The following is an 11,667-nucleotide window of genomic DNA, read 5'->3' on the forward strand; positions in this document are numbered from 1 at the left end:
AATTCAGCACCAGTGAGACATCCCATGGGAACTCTTTTACTTCTCTCTTCTAGACGGAGTGATAGCTTAGAACCTAAAATAGAAAGCTCGTTAAAGACAGTGGTAACACAAAAAACAGCTCTGTTTGTCATTGAGTGTTTTCTCTTGGGGTATTTCACTTCAGGATAAATATGACAAGCAGATCAACACATTTCAAAATCTTAAAATCTGTCAACGACATCTTGGCGTATTTCTCTCCCTCTTTCCATACAATGTCAACATATTTTATTCTCCACACACCTCAAAAATCAAACAACTTTAAGTTTTTATATGATCACTTGGTTTAAATTTTCTTAGGAATTCTTTGGTACAGACTGTGTAACATGATGGTGTACAACATCTAGCATGGTAAAATATGGCTTTTAGAAGGCAACATGTCAAAAAAATTCCAGTCCCAACAGCTGCTATGCTTATTTGTAATAAGGCGCACGTTCTTCCTTCTTTTGCAATTCACACTGTCCAGTTTTGGATCACTGCAATGTTACATGTTACATTTGGAATTTCCTGTCTAGTAACGAGTGCTGTCCCACTGAACATGTTAGTGGTGCTATCCAAGAGGGAAAAGCAAATAAAATATTAACCATTCCATGATGTCCTTGTGCGCAGCAATAAAGGGAATAATTGTAATTTATCTGGACACGTGGTAAGGAAGCATTCAGAGAGCAGCATTTATACCCTTTGAAGCTGCTCCTCAGCAAACAACTGCCCAGATCCACCCCAATCCCACGGACTCAGCTGACACTGAGGAGCCTCAGGAACATCCTGCCTACATTGCCATGTGCTTTCCCAGGTCTGCAATTCCACGTGCAAAGCTCAGGTCCAAAACAACGGGAATGTTTGCTGTTCAATTCAAACCATTTGCTCCTGTAATATCCTCCAAATGTGCCAGGGATTAAATCAGCCTCCTGTCAAAATCACTGTGAAGGCTTCATTCAAATTAGCCATGTTTCCTTTGCTACTCTGAGTACCCCTCAGACAATGAGAAGTTCCTGGAAAAGAGGCTCTCAAGCCAAGCATTCACTTATTCCTGCACCTTTCAGCAATTTTAAATTACAAATTTAATCCTATTATACATAAACCCCAGAGGTCTCGACACAGGCAACAATCTCCCATTTATTCCTACTATTTAACTTCATTACAATTTATCCATATCATCTAAATATCCTCAGCTCAGCTCCAAGCATCCAATTAAACACACAGAAAAATAACAGTTAAACATGGCACGAGAACGTTTTGTATCAAGCAGAGGATTAGTTTTATTTCCAGGCATGAGAAATTTAAGGCCAGATTTCTCAAGAATACAATTCATTTGGAAAAAAAAAATTGCCATCAGCACGTGGTACCAATCTTTCTCCTCTCCTTACACAGTTTATTGCACATTTTTGTCCAGTGCAAACAGAACAGGGGTGAACAGCACAATGACAGACAAACTAAGACCTGCAAATATAAAGAGTTATTACAGATAAAATGAACAGGAAATGTGATTCCATGACCCGTAAAAACAGAAATTTTCATCACATCTGGAGTTAACATCAAAAATTGACAGTACCAAAGAGGAGTATAAATTGCATTAGGCACTCTGTTAAATGGAAAAGTAGGAAAAAACACCAGGATTTAGAAGAAGCCACTTGAAGAACATTAGAAAGGTTAAGGCATTACTGCAGGCTTCATATCCAACCAGCTACAGAAAGGGCACCTTTGGGTCAGTGGAGCTTTTCATCTCTTCTTCACCTGCAAAGCAAGAGGCAACTTCGTTATTCCTTCCACGGAGACAGTTTGCTAATCGAAGGCCTGGCTGTTAACCACAGCAATCTCCATTCCACAAACACACTGAGCAATGTCAAGAACTGGAGATAATTCACCTGTGTGGATGTTTTCTTGGCAGTTTCATTTCTGAAGTTACTACAAGTAGTTTTAGTTACATTACAAGCTGGTAGAACAACTATTTCCCTCAAATGTTTTCATTGCTGTAACAGCACCCAGTGAGCTGGATGCCAGCCCTTCTCCACTTGCACAAAGACAGTTCCTGCTCTGAGAACACAGACTGAGAATTCACCAAGCTAAGGAGAAAAGGCACTGTTGGATCAGTTTGGAATAGTGCACAGCCTGGATTCACCATGGCTACAGAGCTCTGTGTGCTCTTACACGCTGCCATCCAAGCCATTAACTCGGTGATGTATCAACTGAATTGCTATAAAATCATCCCTTGGATGGGAGGGAGACTGCCTGAAAACACAGAGCAAACTTGTGGAATTTGGCACAGATCAATCAAGCCAGCATATGCAGAGTTCCTCAGCAGAACACAAGGAGCTCACTGGAGCACTTTCAGGCTGCTCAGTGAAGTAAAATGGGTTTGCTTTAATCATCCTTATTTTTAAGGATCTTTCCACTTTGGGAGTTAGCACTTTATTTTCCTTGCATTTTCCATACTTGTCCACCCAAACCTCAACTGAAAGGAACAGGAGGCAGAAACAAGTATAGTACATGTTCCCTGAATGCTGGAAAAGCACAGCTGAAAATCCAGAAATAACTGGTTGCTACACTGATGGAAATCCATGCAGTGTCAGAGAGATATCCCAGCTCTTATCAGATGGAATCTCACTCACAGCTCCTGTCTAGGCACAAACTCCACAGCAGCAAGGACAGGACGTGGAGCACCTCAGCCCTGCAACAGCACTCAAACAACACTGCAGGGGTGTGACCTGGGACAGCACATTTCAAACAACAAAGAACAGATATTTCAGGATTATTATATGCTTTTACTTTTCTAAATCTTTCTTTTTCAGAGACAACAACCTTAATTTTGTTCCAAAATCAAGCCAATAAAATCAGATGAAAGGTTAAAACAAACTCTTCATGTAACAAAACAGCATGTGCTACGCAGGGCTGAAATGCTCCATTAATAAGTTTTTAAATTACAGCTCCTCAGAAACTCTGCAGTCAGCTTCAAACACACAAGTTCCTTCTCTTCCTTGGTACAATTTAACTCCAGTCCTCTGGAAAATCCTTCACTGAAATGGAGAGGAAAGGTTCCTGGTTCTGTTAGCAGGAGTCCAGAGGTTGTGTCTCACCTCCTGCCTGTCCTTGCTGGTTTCAACACGAAGACTGTGAAACCCAATTTTTATGTCCAGATAACTCCAATTTCAGATCCCAGGCAACTGAATCATCCTATGGGATTCAGGGATCTTTGTGCCCATTACCAAAACACACTGTTCTCTGTTTTAGCTAACTAATTATATGTTAGCACCCAAGCAGTGAAAATGCTCCTAGAAAATTCTGCTTGACTGACTTAGCTAATTACAGGCCTGGAGTTGAAGCAGGGCCAAGTCTACCTTTAGCTTCTGCTTGGTGCTTAAAAGGAGCTGCAGACACACACACAGGCCCAGTCTGACAATATCCCAGTTGCCAGGAAGCCTTCTCTGAAACTGGGGAGCAAATGTCCAGGACACTCCCCAGGTAGCATTTAACAGAGCTATAACATCAACTGGCACTGCCTGCTGTACTGAGCTGTGTTCTACAAAGACAAAATAAATGTGTTTAATTATTCAGTTACCAGCTTAAAAATTATAATCATGGCTGCTTGTTTCCGCATTTCCTTCATTTGAATCTTCAATTCCAAATGCTGCCCTCCTGAACAAGCCAAACAGCATCAAGATACTTTTAGTACAACACTATTTTTGCTGGCCCTGTCAAAAGCCCAGGAACTGCAAGAACCACATTCCAGCAGCACTGCCCAGATAGCAACCACCATGCTCCCCTGGGATTAAAGCTGCACACAGGCTGTCATTAAAAACAAAATAAACCATCAAGCTGTGAGCTCAGGAGATAAAGAACATTCTAATGGCAGCTCCCATTCCAACTTCCCAGATGAATGAGGGTAATGCTGTGTTGCCTTGGAAATCAGGACAGGTCTTAGATTAAATGGTAGCAGGCTCGAGGAGAGGTTTAACAATTGGCAAAGACTAGGAAATCCACTTATGTTACCCCAGTTCAATTATATGGTTTTTTTTGGAATGAATGTTTTCTTCTCCTTACAAGCCCTGAACACAGCACTACACGACAGGAGAGAAAGAAAAATAACTTGCCAATATTTCAGTTCAAGCTTTTCATGTATCCAATCAAGACTAACATCCAAAATGTTTTATTGCAGCCTACAGAAAGACATATTTTTCCTATGAAATACCTACAGCAGTTTGAGCACACGGCTCATGTTACTACTCAATCTCTCCTGAAGCTTTAACACACCAAATATATCAATAAATCTGATCATACTCACCTGCCAATGAACTGCAGCACAGCACAGACATCCTCAAGGCCAGTGATATCTAAGGTACCAGATTGTTTCATTGCTTAACTGCGGCCCAAAGAGAGGGTTGAGTTGAGCCAGAATTGCAATCAGCCAACTGCAAGACACCCCCCCAACCCAAGAGAGACCAATCAGCCAAATGACAGCTTGTGACAATGGAAAGGCTGTCCAAACACAAGGACCATCAGAGAAGAAAAGGCTATTTTAGGAAGGTCTAGGTTCAAATAAAAATTCTGCTCAAGCTCATACACAAGGACCAGCCAGCAGCAATGAAGTTAAATTATTCTGCAGCTGAAATAGATTGTCCTGTTCAATTGAAAGCAACACAAAACCACCTGACAGCATTGCCCTCACACCTCTCTTCTGACAGCAAAGTGTTTTGAGACACGTGAAACTCAGGTATTTGGGGGCTCCGAAAATGCAAACATAAAAGAGAGACTTTTTTTCAGTGCCATTGAAGCGTCCTTTAAAAACAACCTCAGAGAAGCATCCTCTCCCTCATTTGCTTCTCAGTGCATGACAGACGTGGTATATTTTTCAGAGATTTAACAAAAGTGAATTTAAACCTGGCACAGAGGTCAAGTAACAGGGACCTGAAGTAAAAGGGTACAAAAGAACACACAAAAAAAAAAAACAAACAAAAAAGAGCCTCACAAGAACAACCCCAATATGACAGAAACCCCAGATCATCAGCACAGCAGCCTTGTCACTGGGGCAGAGCACAAACACTGCAGAAGCCATGGCCAGAACTGAGAACAAGAGGAATGTAGTTTGTGGAAAATATCCAGGAAAGCTAAACAGAAATAAATATTCTACTCTTAAAAGATATATTTGCTTTGTAAACGTTACAAGAATAAGAAAAAGCAATGGATGCTTCCATGGATTTAAATCTATGTTACATACTAACTATATAAACACATTTAGTGAACACACTGGCTCATCTGTCTGCTATTTCTAGAATGCTTTGTAAGGAGGAGAAAAAGCAGAGCAGCTTTGTAATGGGAGCTGCCACAAATGTATCAGAGTGCTTAGGCAGTCATGGAAAATTCCACACAAACCTTGATGCTCTGACCAGCAAACCAAGTGCAGGTCGGCTGCCTGCAACAGCCACAGGCAAAAGATGTGGGCCAGACTTAAAGAAAACACATCAATCCGCCTCAAATTTACTAATATTTTTTTGCAATGCCCCTTTCAGTTTTGCACGGGATAGAACCCCAGCTAAAACAAGGAGCTGAGCCTGCAGCAGTCCATCAGTCACACAAACCTTGGAACATGTAGCAGGCTCTACAAAGGAATTAAAACATCAGCAAGACACAACTGAGAACAGCCAAAAACCTTTAGATTGGCACGTTTCTACTTTGCTGTCCAAAGCAGTGACAACAATGTATTTTGAGAGCATGATATTAAATCTACTTAATAGGAAAGCAAATTAGCTCTTAAATGATCAGGGAATTTCTTTTGTGAGGGTTAATTTTTCAGATCCAACAACAGATCCAAAGAGCACTGTGCCATCTGCCTCCAGCATCCTGAAGTAACACAAGTGGGAGGAGGATAGAACACTAAATGCCTGTTAAAGCACATTTTTCCTTTTGCCACCGCAGAGCAGGAAGGAACTCCTCGCACGAATCTGCTGCTCCCCGAGCTCAGGCCCAGCACGGCTGTGAATTAAAGGAGCTGGGAGCACACTGAGAAGCTCAGCCTGGGGAACCAGGCTTTGGGAAAAGCAGCGTGGAGCTTTCAAAAGGCGTTTGTTGGGGCCGTGCTGGATACCCGAGCTCGGAGCCAGGGTGGCATTAGGGCAGCAGCAGCTCCTCCCCCTGCCCTGCGAGGGTGAGGAATTTAAAGCAGTTCTTAGGCTGCAACTGCCTCGCATTCAAGGTAAGTCATGAAAAGCTTTTCCCGTGTTTTGCTTAAGTGACGCTGCTTTATACAATAATCCAGCGTGACAACGCACAACAAAACGCAGCATTCAGAGTAAAACCAACCTCTGTATCCAAGATGCAATGTTCCAGAGCTGCTAAAAGCAGGTATGGCATTCGAGCCACCCACAGGTCCTTACATTCTACCAGATCCCACTTAGAACAGTTACTGTTAATTATCCAGCTCAGACAAGGAAATTAAAGTCCCTTCTGTTGTACCAGAGAGATTTTTTTAAAAGGTCTTCCCACCACAACTGCCATCTGTCTGTGCTCGTGTTACAAATTAAGGTCCTGCTATCTCTGTTTAAATGTCAATTTGGGCATCCATATTTTAATCCTGTTAGAATCAGTAGCAAATAATACGATTTTCCAAGCACCCTGTCCTCTGTTAGGACATGATGACACTGCTCAGGAACTGCTTTGTGCACAGCAAAACAGATTTAGACTCTGGCAGTACCTCACAATATGGTGTAACCTCTGATTTCTGCAGCAGTAACTCCTTGGACTTTACCTTAGATTTTAGAGGTTCCTGGGAATGGTTTATTCTTCAAAAGGCTGCTGGGTACAGGATCTGTACACAAATTAGATGCAAATATCTTCCACAGAACAACCAAATGAATCCCACGTAATCATTATGGTTATTCAAAATTATCATTGTTAAATCTAAATACAGAAGAAACAGCTTTAAGTTGAAACATGATTGACTTCAAATTAATTTCAGTGAAAATCAATTTGTTAATCAAGTGGTGTTTAATGAAGACAGGAAATTGTTTTTTCCCTACTTTCAACTGGGAAGGTAACGCAAAGAATATAAAAGCAGGTCTAGCAGAGACTAAACAGATGTACAGAGTACAGAACAGCACCAGCCACTGCTAAGGACACACAAATACCTGGGACAGCAGAACCTATTTTAATCCTAACACATCTAATGAAGAACTCCCAGGAGCAATTTTTCAAGGCTGGTATGAAAAATTAATCTCTTTCTTTAACCACCCAAAAGTAAAGTCTTAAATGTTTTCAGTACCTCCTCCTCCAAAACAAAAAGAATGCAGGAACAATAAACTTCCATATGTTTGAATAAAACAGGAAAAAGGTTGGACCAGATCTTTTGAGGCCCTTTCCAAACAGGGCTGTTCTACAGTTTCATACAGAATAAATGAGCAAATAAAAAAGAGAAAGACTGTGTGATGAGGCAAGTTCTGTCTTGGAACACGATGAGAAAAATCTGCTTTTTGTTGCATTCTGGCAAGCAGACACTACAAATCCAATTTCTGTGGTTGGGTACAACTACCAAGGGTTGAAAACATCCTAAGATTTTGCTGCTTTTTTTTTTTTTTTTTCCCAGAGTATAACTGGAGAAAGCTAAAGGAAATTTGGCTTTCAGAAAACAAGTTAGAGCCCACAAAATTACCAGAGAACCCCTGGACATGCAAAAAAGCAGTTTATAAAACATGTTATTAACAGCAGGCTTTATAATGGGTCTGTTTAGACAGAATAATCAACTAAACCTACAAGTCATGTACAACTGTACATTTGAAGAGTTCACAGACTTTAGCCAAAAGTTAAGAAATTCTACAACAAGCACATTTCACATCCCAACCCAGAGGATGCTGCAGATGCCACGTGGCCTCTACTTCAAGGAAAACTCTCCTCCAAACAATACAGACACCAAACCTCAAGGGTTTTAGAAGAGTGGGACATTGCTTCTGTAGAAAAAAAACCCAAATGAGAACTTGAAATGTAAACAGAACCAAAACAAACCTCAATCCTCCTCCTAATTAAAAACCACCCAACTTAGTGTAACATAAATACAGCAACCCAGTAAAAATTACCAGAAAAGTTGTTCTTTCTTAGCCAAACATTTGGGACCTGTTAGGAGATTGGGCTGCTCCAAACTTCATGTGCAGGGCAAGGAGACCTTCACAGTACTGAGATTCCCAAATTCCAATCCCAAATTCAAGCTGCTTGCACAAATTCTCTAATTTCCATATCCACACAGCAAAACTTAAATTTAATAACTTCTGTGGGTACAAAACAGACCCAAGTTTGCTGGACTTTTACAATTAAGCAAAAGTGCATTCTTAGGAGTTCACCTATCAAGTACTCTGAATAGAAATAAGTTTTGTAGAGTGTAAACTGATATTAACCCTGAATATCACATTATTAAGCTAAACCAAACCTGTGTTAGTTGTACCACAGTCTAACCCAACAAGCCTCTCCTGGAACTTGTCAACACTGAGATGCACTTCTCTAAATATTCATTTTAAATTCCTTTGAATAGCATAAATAATGCCTAAATAGTTCAAGTACAAATACTACTCAGGTTTGAATGGAACTCCAAAGAATTTTTATAGCAAGTTAACTCTTAAGATCAAACCAGACTTGTACCAATTTACTCTCCATAACAAATTATTTCAAAGTTATTTCTGCATAGTATTTTTTTTACAAGATCAATCTTTAAAAAGAGAGAGAGAAAAACACAAGCAAGCTTTGTCTTGCAGCCTCCAGCTACAGCTGGCTGATAAAAAAAAAACATATGAAGAGCTCTCAAAAAGTCACTATGTAATTGCTACTAAATCTCCTACAGAAAGGAGGCAGCCTCAAAATACACTGTATTTAAACAGAAATTGTCTTAATATATCAAAGTCTCACTAAAAAACCCACCATGCAGCAGCTTTTCCACCCACCACTCTACCAGATTTTCAGAATATATTCAAGGAATCTAAAAGCAAAACTCTTCAGTGGGTTTGAGTTAGTATTACCTCAGAATTAAATATAAAGCGGAAAGAAAAAAGGCAAAAAAAGCTTAAGAATCAGGAAAATCTCAGAACTGACCGAGTATCATTATACTTGTGAGCAAATGAGGCAGTGAACTGCAGAGGAGGAACAGCAAGCCCATGCAGAGGACAGCTGAGTTATGTGTCAGAGGACAACAGGAGGAATTCAGGTTCCTTTTAATTCAGCATTTTTCCAATGGGAAAATTTCTTCAGCACACTGAAGGTCTTTAAAACTCAGAATTCCAAGAGAATGTCAAAGAACGTGTCTAAATCTCTGTGACACATTCAAAAAGCTTCTAACTGCTCTGAGGCTATAAAAAAAGGAACTTGTGGTTCTACCAGGAGCGGGCCCTGCTGAAGAGGCAGGGCATTATTTGTACTTACAACAGGTAGCAGCACACAGCACAGGTGACCAGCATGGTGTTGATAACTCTGCCAAGAGGAAGGAGAAACATGATCAGGTGTGGTGTTGTGACTGACCACAAGATGCACAGAGGAAAACCCCACAGCAAACAAGGACAAGTTTAAACTTTGATCATATGAAAGATGACTCAATGTGAATGTTCTGGTTTCTTCCAGCTGAGTAAACTGCAGAGGTTCAGATCTGCAGGGCTGACACAGCTCTGCCAAACAGTTTACAGCTGGATTTAACACCACTGTGAACAGCAGCAAAATCTGATGCAGTGTCCTTCACTGAAGCTGGATGCACACAATAAATGCCCTCTCCATTTGCAGAATTCTACTTCCAGAAAGTTTTAGCGTCAAATTGTCACTTTTAATTTTATGTGATGAATGAGGGCTCTACAAACGGAACACAAAATAAAACCTCAAAGCTGTAGTGTAAAATTTTCCTTTCTTGGTGAAACACAGCTGTGTCAGAAACCACTGGAAAGCTGAAAAGAAGGAAGAACCAAGCTCTTGAAATTGAAAATGGTAAAACTGCAGCTACACACACACAGATGGGTTTGAAATGGGAGGAGAAGAAAAGAGATTTTTTAACAGTGATCTCTGCAGCTCATGGAACTCAGTGGCACAGTGCTTTTTTTTTCTTTTTAAATGATAAAAAGGCATTTCCATCTATCTATTTCCTCCCCCAACTGAGTAACAAAACCTCATGGTAGGTGAGTAACTTCTGTTGGTGAGGCACAGAATTCCCATACTTCCATGCCTGGAAGCCATTTTTCTAAAATATTTCTGAGGACAGGCACATTTCCAGGCATGAAAAACACATCAGGTTTGAAAATTAGGCAGGAAACGTCAGAGCTTGAGGAGTATTGAGGGTTTAGATAAAGAACTGAGAGGAAAGACAGTTGGTACCTGTGGAGTAGAGGAAGTGTCAGAGAGAGGAAGAGAGATTAAGAAGCCATTATCTCCTAGAGAAAAGAGAAAGACAAAAACTTGTCTGCTTTTTACTCTGAGCAGCCACAACCACTGCAGGAAAAACCTGAGCTTAGAAGCCGTGTTGTTGCCCTCAGTGACAAGGGCAGCAGCACACATTTAACCCAGAAACCCACCAGTGCAGCCTTTCCAGTCTCACCCAGTGTAAAACGTGGGGTATGTTAGGAAAGGTCAAGTAAGGAAAGAAAGAGGAAGTTATTGCTCAAAAACCGCCTGACAATGAACCACCTTGGCACGGGACGTTCTGCCTGTGAGGTTTCACAGAATGGTTTGGGTTGGAGAAGACCTTAAACCTCATCCAGTGCCACCCCCTGCCATGGGCAGGGGCACTTTCCATTATCTTAGATGGTGCCAAGCCCTGTCCAGCCTGGCCTTGGGCATTGCCAGGGATGCAGGGGCAGCCACAGCTGCTCTGGGCACCTGTGCCAGGGCCTCAGGGGGAACCCAAACCCGTGCGGGGCTCTGGCAGTGCCCTCGGCCGTTCCGCTGCCCCTCGGCCGAGCCCGGGCCGCTCCGCGCTGCGCCCGGGCACCCTCGGGGCGCCTCAGGGGCCTCCCCCCACACCCGCGGGGCACGGAAGGGAAGGAGGCCGGTGCCCCCCGGTCACTCACCCGCGGTTCGGGCCCTTGGGGACGAGCCAGGGCAGGACGCCGCCGACCACCCCCCAGAACACGCTCATGACGATGATGGGCACGGCCAGGCCGCCGTACGCCATGGCCGCGCTCTGAGGCAGCGGCAGCGCCGCCTCCCGCCGCGCCCCGCCCGCCAATCAGCGCCCGCCACGTCACCGCGCCCCGCGGCAGCGCGCCGGGAGGGAGCCGTGGCGCCGCGGGAGCGCGCGGGGCGCGCGCAATAGGATCGGGGATGGGATGGGATGGGATGGGATGGGATGGGATGGGATGGGATGGGATGGGATGGGATGGGATGGGATGGGATGGGATGGGATGGGATGGGATGGGGATGGGATGGGGAATGGGATGGGATGGGGAATGGGATGGGATCGGGGCTGGGATGGGGAATGGGATGGGATCGGGGGTGGGATCGGGATGGGATGGGATGAGATCAGGATGGGTCGGGAATGGGATGGGATGGGGAATGGGATGGGATCGGGGATGGGATGGGATCGGGGATGGGATGGGGAATGGGATGGGATCGGGGGTGGGATCGGGGCCTGGATGGGATCAGGGCTGGGATGGGATCGGGAATGGGATGGGATCAGGGCTGGGA

General features: G+C 43.1%; 1 protein-coding gene across 1 annotated transcript; it reads right to left on the bottom strand.

Moving 5' to 3' along the window:
* Positions 1 to 1,270: 1,270 nt before the first annotated feature.
* On the bottom strand, positions 1,271 to 11,166 carry ATP6V0E1 (ATPase H+ transporting V0 subunit e1). The gene is made up of 4 exons (XM_021532128.4): positions 11,052 to 11,166; positions 9,427 to 9,474; positions 4,316 to 4,442; positions 1,271 to 1,770 (listed from the first exon to the last, which is right to left on the bottom strand). Exons 1-3 carry the CDS (start codon positions 11,153 to 11,155, stop codon positions 4,349 to 4,351), a joined length of 246 nt encoding a protein of 81 aa, XP_021387803.1. The 5' UTR covers positions 11,156 to 11,166; the 3' UTR covers positions 1,271 to 1,770; positions 4,316 to 4,348.
* Positions 11,167 to 11,667: the final 501 nt, after the last annotated feature.

The sequence above is a fragment of the Lonchura striata genome, chromosome 13, assembly GCF_050655825.1.
Source record: "Lonchura striata isolate lonStrDom1 chromosome 13, ASM5065582v1, whole genome shotgun sequence".
NCBI classification, from domain to species: domain Eukaryota; kingdom Metazoa; phylum Chordata; class Aves; order Passeriformes; family Estrildidae; genus Lonchura; species Lonchura striata.